This window comes from Caloenas nicobarica, chromosome 16 (assembly GCF_036013445.1).
Source record: "Caloenas nicobarica isolate bCalNic1 chromosome 16, bCalNic1.hap1, whole genome shotgun sequence".
In the NCBI taxonomy this organism is placed as follows: domain Eukaryota; kingdom Metazoa; phylum Chordata; class Aves; order Columbiformes; family Columbidae; genus Caloenas; species Caloenas nicobarica.
The window spans coordinates 7,657,033-7,674,095 of record NC_088260.1 but is presented as its reverse complement, the minus strand read 5'-3'; the positions used below and the strand labels follow the sequence as shown (position 1 = coordinate 7,674,095).

The 17,063-nt window shown below is 40.5% G+C and overlaps 1 protein-coding gene across 6 annotated transcripts in view; it reads right to left on the bottom strand.

Annotated features, from left to right (window-relative positions):
• The window catches only part of ARVCF (ARVCF delta catenin family member), a 252,174-nt gene that overhangs the window by 158,685 nt on the left and 76,426 nt on the right, over positions 1 to 17,063 (bottom strand). For 4 of the 6 annotated variants that reach the window (XR_010607100.1, XM_065646688.1, XM_065646690.1 and 1 more), the window contains one exon: positions 3,594 to 3,831. The exons of 1 other annotated variant lie outside the window; for it this stretch is intronic. Coding sequence is in view for 3 of the 5 variants with exons in the window: in XM_065646688.1 (XP_065502760.1) it covers positions 3,594 to 3,809 (216 nt within the window). In the remaining 2 variants the exon portion in view is untranslated. Of the gene's footprint in view, positions 1 to 3,593; positions 3,832 to 8,386; positions 8,408 to 17,063 lie in introns of those variants that run through there. One more of the 6 variants, XM_065646694.1, reaches the window with a different exon arrangement.

Sequence of the window (17,063 nt, the reverse complement as noted above, 5' to 3'; positions counted from 1 at the left end):
GTTTTATCTATTCCAGTACCTCCTTAGCCAAATGTACCAGATAATATATCTAAAAGAACGAATATAAAAACACCCCAACAAACCCACCTTAGGGAACCTAAAATAACGGAAATAACAGTTAAATGAAATAAGTTTTTAATTACTGGATTATTTTTGTCAATGCAAAGTCTTTTCAGATGAACTTATGTTAATTCTTGCAGGCATAAGAGTCAATCTGGTAAATTAAATTCTGCACCAGATGCCAGAGGCTGATTTCTGGGGAGATCTGGCAACTCCTACAGCTTTCCTACCCGTACGAAGGGGGACACCACCTGCCTTTTGTATAAAGGGAACCCCTTGCAAATCCCTATAGGTCACTGCAAAGATCATTTGAAGTCAAAGTATTGTTACAGTGTCTTTGCTGGCAAAACAGGTTTGTTGAATGCTGTACTTTATTTTGGCTATGAAACATTAACAGGAATGGGAATTGTCAATGTGTACCAATGAGGAAACCGTCTTTGAATGCAAACGCTGTTGTTGAGCTCCCCAGCTGATCCAACTTGACGGAGCTTCTCTGAAACGCATGGAGCCATGCCAACTTAAACCAGCTCAGGACACGGCCTTGTGTTTCATAAGTTTCACGTGTCTTATGCCTTAATAAGAGTTTAAAAAAAGGTAAAAAAAAGGAAAAAAGATAATATTCTTTATTATTAAAAAGTTATGCTCTGAATGGTTGGCTCTCCAGCAATAATACTGGAGCTTCGTGGATTCAGCCCACTGGAGTACAAACCCCACACGTGCACTTTCATATCTTCTCACCGTCCTTCAGCGCCCACGGTGAAGAGCAGCAGAAGGCTCATTTGAAAAGAAGCGAAACAAAACCAAGTAGATTAAACTAAACACCTCGTACATGAGGAGTATTAAGATTTATCAAGCTTGTACAAACATTCTTAACCAGACACTTGAACATGTAGACGACACATGATAGGTGCCACTCACCAGTGACTTACAAGCTTAGTCGACTATTTAATTCTCATTAAAGCACAAATGTCAGCTATTTCTAATTAATTTCTGAACAAACCATTAACAACCTGTTTTGATTGTATAAGTAATCAACTTTTCCCATTAATAACAACTTTAAGATACATTTTAGAAAAATCGGCCACGCTTTCTTAATGTAAAATTAAGAAGTCTAGGCACACAGTTTTTTGGCAATTACAGCACATCCCTGACCTCATTTGCAGATCCAATTATTGCTTGTCAGGGGCCAAAAGACACAATGCCACGTACGCTCCCAGTAATGTCAACAAGTGCAGCACAGCTCACACGGTCCATTCAAGTGTTCCCAGCTCACACTGAACAGGCAGAACTCACCAATAAGTGAAGGGGGTGGCTAAATGGGCTGCCAAGGACAAGGAGATGTTGCTATGAATGAGTAGCAAGTTGGTATTAAAAAAAAAAAAAATCCAGACTGAATTAATTAGAATCAGTATCTGCAAAAGACCTTGATTTTGTCTTTTGAGAACTTCAGGAAACTGTCACACTTCCGACAAATTGCCTATATATTAGTTGTCCTTTTATATAGATATATTTTTAAAGCATTTAATTTTCTTTTTCAAGACGGGAGTTTGGAAGCATGTATTACAAAAAAGTACTGAGAGGTACTCTGTTAACAAAGCCCTGACAATACATGTTTCCCTAACAGATCCCTTTAACAGACTCCACATTGACAATCAAACAACATGGAAAACTGATGCCTGGTTGTGGAAATCATTAAAGATTATTTGCCATTCTCATAAAATAGAGCTAAGCCTCATTTTTGCCCAAATTCTTCTCAGAATAACTATATTACATATATTCACCTAAGCAACTTCCATATGGAAAAGCTACAACCAGAGTTATTTTGTAATATTACTTACAGCAAAAGGTTGAATGGGTGATAAGCAGAAATCAGGCAGTGCTCACTGAAACAGCTACAGAGATTGTTGCATTTCACTATAGTGCATGAACAATCCTTACAGACAGCAGAGTATAGAGCGACTTTTGCTTTGCGTACTCCTAACAATGAAATGCAATATATAATAGTAAAGATGAAATCATTATATATTCTGCATAACACTGAATGTACAACTTTCAACCTTCATTTAAACACTATTTAATTAATTCTAGTAAGTCAGGGAAGAATTTGGCCCTCAGTACGTTTAATGAAAATTCACACAAATAACCTTATATTAATCCTTAACTGTGCATATTTAGCTATTCAACCATTCTATTTCATATACAAGCTACTCTAAAAACCTCAGCACTAATTATTTATGAACTAAAGCTCCTCTCACCCAGTGGCGATGAGCTGAGTGTACACAGACCCAGTCTGGGGTCACTTACAGGGGCTGTTTCTCCATAAGAGTCACGTAGGCCCCAGTACCTTAAACTCTTTTATTAAGTTTTCTTGGAAGTGGTTAGACCTTAAGCCATAGCACTGCAGAAAACACATGCTTCATCACTTTTGTGGATAAGGAATTTCATTTTGGAGCTATTCATCAGGCACTTTGCACAAAGTCACTCAGAGGAAGTGAAGGTGAACTTGTCCTTTTTCTCTAAAAAAAGTGTGTAAGCACATCTCCCCAGGCCAGCTGCTGATCGAGGGGATAACAACCCACAGCTCCTACCAGCGACGGTCGTGCTTTGAGCCCAACCCGCGCAGGCTGCTCCTTTACGTCAAGTCCCATATTCAAGCATTTACACGTACAGAAACACGGCAGCTGTTAATAGAAAAGCTGTGCTAACATAATATAATGTAAAGTCTGCCTGAGTACAGCTCAATGCAGGTATAATTGTAAAACAGTCTGGTATAATTGGAAAATAACTTTTAGAATCTCTACAGCCCAGAGTTTCTCTCTGAATTGAACAATGTTTTCTTAGGAAACAGACCTTCACAAATGGTACTATTGCTTCTGCATGACTTACCTTGCATGTCAGAGTGATTTGCTAGCTTAAATGATTTAGAGATGCAAGTAGTTTATCATTGCACATTTAAACAGTTAAAGAACACATATCAAGCAAAACAATATTTGGAAATCTAAGGCTACCACAAAGCCAGTTTGCATCATTCAAATAAAGTATATCAATTCAATAAACATGAGAAACAAATTATGAAGCCCTCGCTAACTCAAACAAAAAGACTTTGCAGGAGGGAAATCCCCACTTTTCATGCTGTTCGCTCTATTCAAAGTCCAACTATTTCTAATGGAAATTTTGTTTGCTATGGAGATTGCGATTCAGCCGTGGTTTTCAACCATCAGCACATCACCATACTTGCAGCAAGCGCACAGATTTAGAGGAGGGTGTGAAGATCTCTTTGAAGGTTTAATGCTCAAGGATGCACATGCTTTTAAAAGTATCCCATGAGCTCAGAGGAACTAAGAGCAACTTGTAAGCCAAGGCTCTGAAGTCTGAGCTACCAAACTGATCAATGAAGCAATCCGACTGTGGGATGTCAGCAGACAAGCTATGAAATGAAATGCTAACAACAAACGAGATGCACCCGACTTTCTGGAATGGGAAATTCTGGCAGAGGTGAACTCTAGCGACAGGTGAAACGGGCAGGTTGTTACCTGCAGAACCAGCTGCTGCCAGGCGGTTGCCAGGGGCTGACCATTGCCAATGTTGCAGATGCTCATTCGCTCTGCGGGCTGATGGGCACGCTCAAGCTGCAAGGAGACATTGCGCCGCTCCTCCTCGAGTGCACGGGTCAGCCGCTCGAAACGAGCTTCTTGCTCCTTAACAGACGCTAAAATGCTGGCGGCAGACCTGATATCATAGTCATCCATGACTGTTTCCAAATGCTCCTGCCTGTTAATTGACCAGGGCAAATGGAGAGGGTTAGGTAGAGGGGTGGGGAGGGCACGGGTCAGAGGTTAAGAATAAAAATGCACATTGTTAGTCACCCTACTGAAATACTGGTCACTTTAAGTAGCAAACTGCACTGCTCTTTGAAAAGACTTCCTTTCCATCTATTGATTTGATTTGAAATTAAAAGTAATTAATCCAAGGCTTCTCTCTTTAAAAAGAAAAAAAAAACCCCACACATGCTCACTTTCGAGAGAATTTATATTTAAATCCTTTGATCTTTTCGCTTAAATTGCTCTGACAGGGGTTTTCATCCCTCTTGCAAAGCTAATTTCACTGTGCAAATAATAAGGTACTTAAAAGAACTATATAAAAAAAATATGGCTTTGGGGGGGATGAGGAACAGAACCTTTCTCTTGCAGACACCTGGAATTTTTGTCTTTAACGAAGTAACAGAAACATTTTTAAAGACAGAAACTTCATGGTACAAGAAAACAGTTGTGTCCATTTTTTTCCAAGTGAATGGGACAACCCTCCCCTCCAAAATTTAAGTGACAGTAGCTGAAAATAGTTTTCATTTTTAAATTATAGGAGTACACTGCAAACTGGAAAAATATTTATAAATGCAGATAGTGCAACTGCAGTTGAAATGTGCATGATGATTTCAGCATGGTAGCCAATGAAACAGTCCTTCATGCAGCTGTTAGCTAATAACGCAAATGAAAAAGCCAAAATCAAACAACTTCATGGAAAACACACAGGACTGATTGTCTCTCAATGCAGGAAAAAGAACTCAGAAACCAGCTAGATGGGATATGTATCTTCTGCCTTATGTCTTCTCTAGTAGGGTTATAAAGTATTTTATTTCAAACCCTATCTCCATCTGTATGGTGCATGCAGCAAAAATCCCCACTGATTCCACAGTTCTATCATGTGAATATCACTTAACATGTTTTCATAAGAGTATTAAATCAGCAACATAATATAAGCTTAAATGGTGGCTTCAACAGAACCCTTTCTAAAGCTAAACAACTAGTTTCCTACTGTTTACTACTCAATTACTTACAACACCTCTGAGGAGCACAGAGGCAGAATTTTCTCCAGCTCCTGTAATTCAAGAACAGTTCATATTCTGTGCTAAGTCTCTAGAAATTGTTCCTTGATGTGCAAATCGGGAGTGACACTCCCTGCTGCCAGAGATTCTTTGTTTCCCATCTATCAACATGGATTTCCATAAGCACTGGCGGTACCAAACCCTGGGCTCCTGAAGCTTTGCATTTCATCCTTCAGTGCCTTCAGATGACACACGCTCAACTGATGCTCTTTCCATGACTCTTACATTTATCAGGTCTCTCTCCTGTAGCTGATGATAACGAGGCCATATACTGTTATGTTCCCAGAAGAGGGATATTAGTAGATATTAAGCTGCCTGTTTTCACACAGTTTGTTAGAAACTCGTAACTGGGCCTGAGGTCTCCCTGCTTTTGTTGAACTTGGTTGAAGTCATCCAAGAGGTCCAAAAGACACCAAGGCAGAAGTAACAGACCCAAACCCAATGACACCTTGACTTCATGGGAAATAACGTGCCAGTAGCCCTGCGATTCATTGTTAACTCCTAGGGACTTGCTTTTGAAAAGAATCAGGGTGATAGGAAATCACATTGGAAACAGTATAAAGATTACCATGTAATCATCTCATAATGTTTATCTAGAACCATGATTTGAGCCTCTTATGTTTTCAGACCAATAAGCAGAAGTGACTTTTCTCATTGATGCATTGATTTAACTGTTATTGAGATTCTGAAAGAAAACCAAAAACCACCAAAGGTTTTTCCAGGTGTCGCAAACTAGTCAAACATAGACCAAGCTGTCGACCTCGGAGACCTTCCACTCTGAACCTTGTTTTGCTTGATTATTGAAAGTCTATAAAACCTTCAGGGAGCACATGGTTTCTGCAAAGGAGAATCACAACCCTCTAAAAAGACAAGTCTGGCTCCCGGGAAGCCCATACGAGGCCGGGCAGGACTGCGTGACTCACCTGCTACATCTCAGCGTGATGTAGCCCTGGCTCAGCTCCACACAGACACAGCCAGGCCTTCCGGACCTGAGCTGGCTCCTGTGCAGCCGCACGTTTCTGCTTTTGTGCTTCCCTGCTTCGCGCAGATGGAGACAGCCCGGGTTGGTGTGTGTCCTCCCAGAGGTGCACCCACGCTCAGAGACTCCTGAGAGGGAGCGTGAAACAAGTGGGACTTCACAGACCCGGGCACTAGTCATGTTTTGGGAAAAACATACACTGGGGTTGGGGGTTGCGGGGGGGGGGGTATTTCTAACTATATATTCTTAAAGGCAGCTACCTGGTTCTTAATTATCACTGCCTTTGTGCTAGAGCAGAGGAACAGCCTGAATGACGCACAGACCCAAATACACCTCAGATTAGGGGATGCTCCAAGCCCAAGGAAAAATAAAAAATTAAAAATAATAGTCAGAATGGTCCAGAGATTAATGAATGGAGACAGGCTCCTCAGAGGTGCTGCTGAGCAGGAACGCGGGTCTCCTCCATCATTCCTCGCAGGGGCTTGTTCTTTCAGCTGATTCATTGTCTGCAGCTAAACCAGCTCTTTCTCACGCGTGACTATGTTATAACACAACTTTGTTTTCTGGAGACCAAAGAGGCTGGATACTTCTATGGACTGACTTCAAAAAGTTAATCAAGTAGGGATGTAGGAAGAAGATGACAAGATGTAAACTACAGTAACTAAATTTAGAAAACCAGGTTCCCTATAGAACATATAATGCAATTTTCTGGTTTAAGGAAAAGCATTACCAATAGCAGCATCAAAAAATAAAATCAAGAAGCACCTCCTCTGATACAGATTCTGAAGCAGTAACAGCTTTCATAATAGAAGTCACGTTGATGCCTGAGCTGGTGTATAACTTTCAAGTCACATTCTGAGAATGTGATAACAATCCCATTCAGAAAATCCTTAATGAGCTGTAAGCACTTGATGCCACACAAGAGAGAACCTAGAAAATGTGGCTTCTGTAAATGGTGCAAATCTCTAGAGAGCTACAGAGATCTCCATGCAGAAAATATAATGTTAACCTCCTTACAACCATAAATATTGTGCTTCTTTTCTCTGTGCAAAGAAAAACACGGGCAGACAATAAACTGTATAAATTTTCAGATGTACAATTAGTGGCCATAAAAATCCTAATTGCTATGCAGAAACAGCAGCAGGACCAATAACTGCCTTTTAAGAACTGTTGGACAAAGACAGACTTCTGCATTTCAAATGTTTTATTAGCAGATAAATACTTGCTTGCTGTTGATTGCACTCCCAATTATTTACCCAGGGTTTCAACAATTTACATTATCAGCAGTCTAGACTGGAGGAGAAAAATAAGAGCACTGACTCATGAGTTAGTTACTCAGGCTGCCACTTGCAATTTGCTACCTTTTGTAAATAAATTAAAGTGCATTGAAAAGGGTACAAATAAATGAAAATATTAGGCCTATAGCAGCCAGGTAAAGATTATTCCTTAGGCTGCACTTCCAAACACAGCGAACACTTGCTTACAGAGTGTCAAAGGCTACGCTGACAGCAGCAAATCTCTCTCCTGCCTACGTGCCTCTAAATATATTGGTGTTGCATTAGAGCAAAGTGAGCAGATCTGTTTTCTCTGACTGTTCATATGAAAAACTAATGCATCAAAAGGCCTCCTGTAAGTCAATACAGCTTCAGTGCTCCATAGGGATGAAAATCACCCCTGTGCAAAGAGCCAAAAAGGGGGTTCTACGCACTGCTAACACCCCAGCTGATGCCCAAGTTTGAAGGCTCTTTGGAAACACTGACGTGCCTTAGGTCACTTGGTACTCCGCCAAAAAAGTGAGTTGACTCCGCACACTAATTTTGCTAGTATAGGATGTAGCTGATAGTCAAGAGTTTTTAAAGAACCCTTGAAATTAAAGGGGGGAAGTTCCAAGAGATTTGAGCAAATAAATCCTAACAGTCGTGGAGAACCTTAAACCTCATGCACTTGTCCAAGTATTCTGCCTGCCTAAGGCAAAGAGTGACTGAGCGGTGTTTGAAGAGAGCAGCGTCCACCAGTTTGCTGCCGTACGTGGCAGAGGCTTCTCTTGGTGCAAGGGGACGTGGCTCTCGGGGCACACAGGGGATTTCTCGGGTCCACCAGTCTGAACACTGGGCATGGCTGTCCTACTACTGCTCTCTGCCCACCCAATTCAAGCCCACCAGGTCCTGCTGACAAGAAATGATGCTGCAGTGAGCAACAAGAAGCTTGTACATACAAAAATCAGCAGCTGTAGGAGCAAAAATGAAAGCCTGTGGGCATGCATGGAAACAGTAGCAATGTGCTTCTGCAAGGAAGAAAATCATCAGAATAAAAGCAAAACTGGGGCTTAAATCTATGGAACTGAAGTGTAAAGCATGCTAATTATATTTTCACCCTGAAGCGCCACAAGAGATGAGTAGCATTAAATGACCGTTATCCCCCATGCAGTACTGGAAAGCATGCTGAGAAAACCAAGAGATACACACCGCGTGGGTTACTGGGCTCTGAGCGTCAGAGCTGCTGGGACATCACCCACTAAGACTAGAGAAGTACAGACAAAGCAGGAGAGCAGCCTCAAGCAGAACCAGCTACAAGAGAGAGGAAAGAGAAGAGAGTTAGTTAATAAGGTATTACAGCCTCTTCTGTACACTGTCACCTTCCCAGGTTCTCCTATGTTGTATAAAATACTTATTATACTGTTTTCCTCCTAACTTGGAGGAAAAAGAAACAATATTCAGAGAAGCCAATCCTGAGACAAAGGGGGAAAAAAAACCTACCTGGTTAATCTGATTTGTTATCAATCATCAATACTTGCATGTTTATGTGAGACTTACTGCTGTGTTCTAAATCAAGGAAAACTCTGGACTAGCATGAGGATTTTGAATGCTACAAAACTGGATATTGTAGCCAAACATCTTACAACACAGAAACCTAACATGACACTCTCAGAAATGAGAACAACTATTTAGGCACGAGACTTTAGGCCCCATGTTTGATGCATGAGCCCCCAAATGGCGCAGGATCGTTTCACAGGTACCTGTCAGAGAGGACACAGTCATTGCTGACAGATGCACAACAGCTCTCGGCCACTCGGTTCTACCTGTCTGTAATCTAATCCTACATGAAACCCAAGCCAAAGAAGCTTTTGGGATATTAGGTTGTCCATGTAGCTTTGTAAATCTCTGATCTGTTTTGTCTTAAAACACTTAGCACCAAAACTTCTCTGGGTCAGCGACGGCAAATTTAGTACCTGTTTTTGCTGGAAAATGTACAGAACAGAACCCATTTCGCAAAGGCAGGGTTCTGTAAAGCAGCATAGCTAGTTTTCAGCTACTACCACATCAAAAATGCTGCAACCACATGGCATGAAATGCAGAGCCAGTACAAACTCACTTTGCTGGTTCAAATGTTTTAGAACATTTTCAGAGAGTAATTTTGCCCCAGCAGATTTTATGCTTGACCAGGTGCTGTCTGCCTTCCTGAAGCCAGCATAAACACCATTTCTTGTGTTTCAGCCAAATTACCAGAAATATGATCCTTTCTTTGCATGGATCCAATCTCAAGGGGCGTGGAACCATCATGCAAAAAACCTTGGTTTTCCAGAAGTAAATTGTATGCTCAAAACTCACTAGATACAGCAAAACCATGCAAAGATATGCCCCAAGATGGAAGTCGCGAGGCAGAGCGAAAGACTAATTCTGAAGTAAATGACCAGAAGGCATAAATTAAGCATGATTCAGTTTCTACAGAAAAAAGAGCAACTATTTGCAAAATAAAATATACTTGTATTTAACACATAACAAATTCTAGATAAACTGCTTCTCAGACCTTACGGCAAAATCTATCGTGAGCCGGGCTCCTCTTCTTGCTGCTCTGGTTGACTGAGCTCTAATTTGACCCTTACGTGACAATCTCCACCAATGAATAGCAATGAGGAGTTCACAAAGAAACCTTTTTCAATATAGTTCTCTTATAGGCACAGACAGACATACTGTGTTGGTGTCGAAAGAAACAAAAAAAGGCTGGTTGGTGTTTTTTGTTCCTTTGGACAGAGGCAGCCTATGAAACAAGGCTTCAACTGGGGAAGAACACGGGCAGCGGCAACGCTCCCAGGGAAACTCCTCGAGAAGGAACTGTGGGTATCGGGGACACGGCGATGAACCAGCAGCTCCCCCCGTTCTGCTAATGCAGAAGAAGCGTCCGTGTGGAATATTTGAGGTTTTGCATCAGTATGAAATTTCATCCGATCATCCAGCAGGAATCGTTTCGTGGAAATAAATAAATTCTGCAAATAAATTTGCAGAATATCATACTATGATCTGGGTTTGGCAACACCAACAAAAGAATCCAGACATCTTGTATGTGCAATACAGTTCCAACACCATTCTCTGTAGAACTGGCTCTGGTCAATAGTACCATAGCATCTCCAATCTTAACCATAATGGTTCCCAGTCCATTTAAAAATCATACAGTTCTCAGCAAAAACGAATACAGATTTTCTTATATCTAATACAATCTCTCTCATGGATTAATCAGTGCATGTTTAAATGGCAGCAGTCATCTTTCTACAGCTTCCCTTTGGTAACGGTTCCTCACTTCAGCAGTTTGCTACTAGGAATTTCTTGGGTTTTCCTTTCAAAATGTCATGCAGTGTTTTCAGGGCTTAGTGATACTGTGTGCCTACATGGCTTTAATTATACTGTAGCACTATTTCCCTAATGAGATACATTTCAATTGCTATACGGTACTCCCAAATGGAAAGGAAAATAAATTAGAGCAATATCGAACACCTTTATAACAACTGCATACATATAATAGTATAAATAATTCAGTAATGCATTAAGCTTCAAACTGAAATACTTTTACAAGGGCAATTTTTAAAGTAAATGTTTTAGCCTATGATCAGTTTTATCCAATGTAAAAAAATCCTATTTCTCCTTGAAATCTATCACTTATAAGCCAGAACAGTGTAAGAGCACTTTTCTGCAGCAGGGCTCTCGCTCGCCACGACGTAAGAACTTGTCTGCACTGGAGCAAGCTGAAGTCTTCAGTCACAGAGCCCTCGTTACACCACATTTCCTTCAAAGATCAGTGTTTGTGTTAATTAAGCATAAAACAGCGCAGCAAAGTGACATCATGTTACCCCACACCTACTAAGTGTCCACACTAAGGTTTAATGGGGTATGTGATAGTCTATAAATTCACACTGTGCACTGTAAATTCTCTGCATAAACAAACATTCCCCATATATTTTGAAATAAGCGGAATTTTTTTTTAATCTCGTAAATATTAGAAGACTCAACAATGCAGAGATGGCTGAATTCTGACTTCAGTACGTCTGCTGAATTTGAACTTGACAGCTAAAATCCTTTGCTATTGTTCTGTCTCAAGAAGTGTTAATTCTGTCAATTCAGCCACAACCATGAAATATTAGCATCATTACCACTTCATTCCCTACATAAAGAGAATCACTGTTTTATACAACTTAATTTCTATTTACCTACTTTAGTTGGGTAGCATTTGAGACAGCACTTCCCTCCCATAACAACAAGCCAGGTCTGAAGTAACCAGCTGAGCTGAATGATGTGCACAAATCTCATGGAACAATTCAGAATATTTTGATGATTTCAGCAATTCCTTTTGCTTAATACTGTACATTATAATGAACAAGCCTGTGTTTACATATACCCAGAAACTTTTATATTTTCCTTTACATTTTTTGTTTTTCTATAGAAATAAAATGCAACTTGGAAGTTAAAGCAAGAATGAACAAGATCATGCTTTGCCATCTCTTTTAGAATATGAATAGTGAATTTGCTGCTTCTCAAATCTCTGACACCTTTTCTTCTACCTTGGAACTTTCCAAATACGATTGCTACCAGCTTGATTAGTTGATAGGCCCATCACTTTAACAGCCCAGAACACATGTCGGTGCATCCTGAAGTTGCAGCATGTCATTGATTTTTCAAAGGTCTCCCCCACTGAAATCAATACAGAGTTCTACTTAAAAATGGATTGCACTTTGTGGTCCCTTTCTGGTTCATGTATATTCAGGCTTCCAAGTATTCTCAGACCTGTTTGAGCAGAAGCTGCATCATCAACGGAGCTTCACCACTTGCGCCGACCCCAATCTGATTCTCACTGACTTCAACAGACGCTTCAGCCGCGAGCAAAACAATCTGTGCAAACTTTTATCAAGTAGAAAATTCCACTATAACCATTTTAGTAGAATGCTGCCTTCCAAGCAGATAGAAAAAGCAAAACAAAACCCAAACCCAACACTAACCTTAAGAATTGCATCTTATCTGAACGCTGGATAGTATCAGGCATTACATTAACTATCAAGGAATTGTTGTTGTAAGGATGGACCAGGTCTCATCTCACATTCAACAGAAATGCCTCCTGGCTGTAGAGGCTGCCTTGTCGGCAGAGCCACCAAAAATCAATACATCTGTTCTTAGAACAGGGCTATTTTAATGAGAAAAAGATCAAAAGCAGCATAGTTCAGAACTTCACTCCCTAATTCTTCCCCTAGTATTTTAAAGCTTGGCTTCATTAATATCCAATCCAATTTGGCCACAAATAAGCCAATCACATCAAGAAACTGTTATAACCTTTTGCAATTACTTCCACAGAATACTTAAAATATTTCACTAAACAATAAACAAGTGTCCTCATTTTTCTTGACTTCTAAATGTTTTGAGTTTTAGTAAAAGGGTTTCCATTTGAAGAGAAAATAACGGAGAGGAATGTACATGGGGAACTGCAGCTTAGAACAGCCATACATTTACAAGCATTAAATCTCCATTTCACAAGAGAGTCAGTGGGGAGGCAGCGATTTCCATAGCCAGACCAGTTTCTCATTGGCAAAATGGAATAACTGAAATATTACAGCAAGGCTGGAAAATCCTGCAGATGGTCATAATCATCTCTTCATAAAAGATATTATTGTGCTACCGTCTAACAGATAAAATACATAACACAATAGCAAGTAACAAAGATCAGGTCAGCTCTGCAGTGGGGCAGACCGACAACCTGCTTCATCTATTCCAGATACCACGATAACAGTGTCAGAACGCAGTGTATTCAAACCAACTGCCATTAGTTAGAAAATGGTCGTTTCACTACAGTTTGAGAGGAGAGGAAAAAATCCAACTGTGACCCCACAGAACAGTGAGTGTTTAAGCTCAGCAACAGATGTGTCAAATGACTTATCCCAACCACGAGGAGTTAATTGATGCTATAAATAGTACTTTGCAGAAAAAAAAAAAATCCACTTAATTCTTGTATCCAGAGCACACAGTCTTGCTTTGCTTATCAGTAAAACTATTTTCCTTTAAAGAAGTAGGCTTGGGTGTTTTACATGTAGATTAACACAGAGAGATAATTTGATTTCAGGCTATTGAGACATTTCTTTCCTTTTATGTTTCAGAAGAACACGGCTGCATGCAGCTAAATGAGATCCATAGATTACAGTAGAGGAAAGGCTAATAAAACTGCACAGCTACATTCCTGGTAATAACAAATGGGTTTTAATTCTAGGGCTCCAATCTCAGGGTTTATGAGGGCATTTCCAATTACTACTTTTAAGATTAATGCAAATAAATGCATCAAAAGGAAACACATCTTTTAACCCATCTGAATTAAATGCTTAATATCTCCCATAGGATTTTACAGCAATAAACAACCTGGCATTGCTAGGGGAAAAAAAAAAGTCACAGTTATGAATTGTTCAGAGCAAGCATCTTCCCCCTGGTTTTCTTACTGCTTTCAGGAGAGAGGAGAAAAATAAAAACAAAAAAACCCCAAACAAACAAAACAAAACAAAACAAACCCCACACCACACACAACCACAAATGAACAACCAAAAATTGCCACCTCTCCTGTTTTTCTAAACATGTGTCTTGTTTAACTTTCACAGTCATACCTAGCAGGTTGTGTGGCTGCTCTATGGGTCCACCAGGGAACTGAAAACGTTAGTATAAACAGGAAAGAAAAAACTGTCAGTATGCATGTTTAATTCTTGAAGCTACTAAATCAAATGAATTTTATTAGCTGCTTACCAACCAATCCGACTGCATTACTCTCCCATATTTCAACCTCATTAAAAACAACTCGATTTCGACCTTACATTGCTTTAAACCAGGAACAGTATCAATGAAGAGGAGATTAATGCAAGACAAAAAGAGGGAAGAACCGGCATGAGGCCCACTAGCTCTAATTCTCTCGAGTAACATCTGTCTCATTCTAAATCAAGCATTTTTTTCACCAAGCTAAATTTGGAAGTCTGAGGCACTAAGTAAACCCACTCTATGAGACCAAAGCTGTAGATCTGCTTCTGCAATTGTACGTGCAGACTCCGAGATGGCAGCGATAGACTCTTCGCTGTTTCGGCATCTGTAAATTTGAAACGCAATCCAAGTTCATTTTACCCTTGTGAGTTTAGGACACAATCCAAGTTTGTGCTGATTAACACCACAGCTTTTTTGTGTTACAAGGCAAATGCATTTGAGAAGTAATAAATAATATCTGAGCAAAACAAAAGTATTTAGCTCATCCGACGTCTTGAGTAATCATCCAGTTCATGCATAAACATATAAAGGCAGGAAAAACAGATACATTTGAATGACAGTCTCGGAGAGACTCATCATTCCATATGATGGATTCTGGCACATAACATCTCTTTAACGTTGCCAACAGAACAGTCTTTGTTACACATGGCAAAACATCCAGCTCCAGAGTGGTGCTGCCTGTCGGAGGGGCAGGAATGTCACAACAACTGCCACCTTAACCTCTGTTTTCAAGGGCAAGATGCAGCTGAATCTTCAAAGCAGAAATATTTAACACTCAGAAATATTTTCTGTTACACAGAATCACAGAATGGTGGGGTTGGAAGGGACCTCTGGAGATCATGCAGCCCGACCCACCTGCTAAAGCAGGTTCACCAGAGCAGGTCGCACAGGAATGTGTCCAGGCGGGTTCGAATGTCTCCAGAGAAGGAGACTGTTCTATTAGCCAAGCACATTGGTGTCTTTGGGGTTAAACTGACAGTCAAAATAGCCCTCAGAGAATAATGTTCAGGATGTGTCTTGTTCATATCCCTGGGTAAATCAAGATGCCATAGTAACCACATTGATTAGTCCAGACTCAAGTGTTCTTTACTCGTTTAGATCTTCACTTGCATGAAACAGCAATGCAGTGCTGTGCTTAGGCTGTGAAGTGTTACATTCATATATTTATCAAAAATTATTTTTACTACATCACTGCGAGTACCAATTTTCACAACTAAGATTCATATCTTTATGGTATGAGCTTTTTATTCATTGGCTTTTAGCTCTATCGAAATTTAAACATTCGGGCTGAAGTTTTCCCTGGTAGATCTTTCCTTCAGGATGAATTTCTCGTTTAGGAAAACTTCAGCTAGAATAATTTGTCTGTTTCTCATATTAGCTAGGGAGATCTTTGTGCGAGCCGCTCCCATGAGTGGCTGGAAGAGCCGGTGAAGCTCCTGCCTGGCGTGCGGCGGCAGAGCTGAGCACGGCACCCATAGCACCTCACCCTCCGGACACCCCTTCTCCTGCCTGTAAAACCTGTCCTGAACCTGACCCTGCCATCGACTTCCACTGCGGCTGGACAGCTACCACATTTCCAAGTCGTCTTCTGTGCTGAGGTTGACCTTGATCTGGAACTGGGGAAAGTACTAGATTGAGGGGGTCTCTGTCAATGTCTTTTGGATGGATCATTGTCATCCAGATCGCTAGAGTTAGACACTGACCTCATCCCTTCCAAGGCCAGCCTGCTTTTATATCTTTGACTAAATCTCAATGCCTTTTGTAGCTTATATTGGCTCATCAATAATATTTCTTCTTTCCAGGAATGCACTTATCACTAGTACCTAACTACAGTTATTTGGAAGCAGAAATATTTCTTCCAGATCACTGAAGATCTGTTCCAAGAACCAACTTTCCATTCAAACATCCCTTTTTAACGATTCCACAGATAACTGTGCTGAGTGGGAAAAATAGTAACTTTGCTTTAACTGTCAAGCCACTTCAAATGCTTAAACCAAACTCCCTCTATTACATACAAATGAAAATCCTGCACTGTATCAATAAGAATATATTCCAGCTATAATAAACACTTTAAAGTCATTTCATTAAGACTATATAAGTAACAGAGGTAAGCAGCAAACAATTCAGACAGTAAATACAATGTAAACTCTGACAATCCTTCATACAAACAGCCTTGAAACTTTAAATGGGCTATATACACTTTCTGTTTTGACATATACAAAAGGAACAATGTTTAATCTAAAAATAATCAAATGAAAATGGAAGGAACTTTATAAAAATCAGTAACATGATACCTGTTATTCAGAGGATTACTTTTAAAAAAATGCTTGGCTAGAACTACAGTCCACCTACACGGAGAAAAATAAAAGCAGTACACAGAAGGGAGTAATATTTCAGGAAACCAAACAACAGAGTACTTCGATATTTAATTCCGTTATTCACCACCAAGCCCCCAGATTTAAACCAGATACACCACAGTACTGAGCTGAATTCACAGCAGCTGAACATGCCTGTGGTCACCCTCGAAGCGACCAAAGGACCGGCCTCTTGATCTCAGGAAAGGCTGAGACACGGTTGGCACGAAGGGAACAGAGCGAGGAAGACACGTCTTAAGAGCAGGACCTTTACTGCAGGGAGATGGGACACAAGACACAACCCCGGCCCTTCGTGGAGCTCGTTCAGGTGCAAAAAAACCTCAGGAAAGCAGGAGCACGAGCTGAGCACAGTGCAGGAGCCAGTGCTGGGAGTGCACCTGCTGTACATGTGGCTGCGGGAAGAGGTCGCACAGTGAGAGACATTCCCTGCGCTGTCAAATGTAAAAATCAAACTAAATGAGGATTTTCATGGTAGGAGGAGAAGGGAAACATGGAGCAGAGATGGTGTGAAGTCACAAGAGAGAAAATTGTCATCCCCGTTTTCCTCAGCAAGCACTTGAATTTTAACCTTGCCAGTGCCTTGGCTCTCAACACAATTTAGAATTACAGAGGTCCCTATCCCAGTTGCACAGTTTTAAGATTTATCATGAGTATTTCCTTCTCTCTGCCCCTCAACCATTCTACCACTATTTTAAAACAAATTTTAGTAGGCCTTC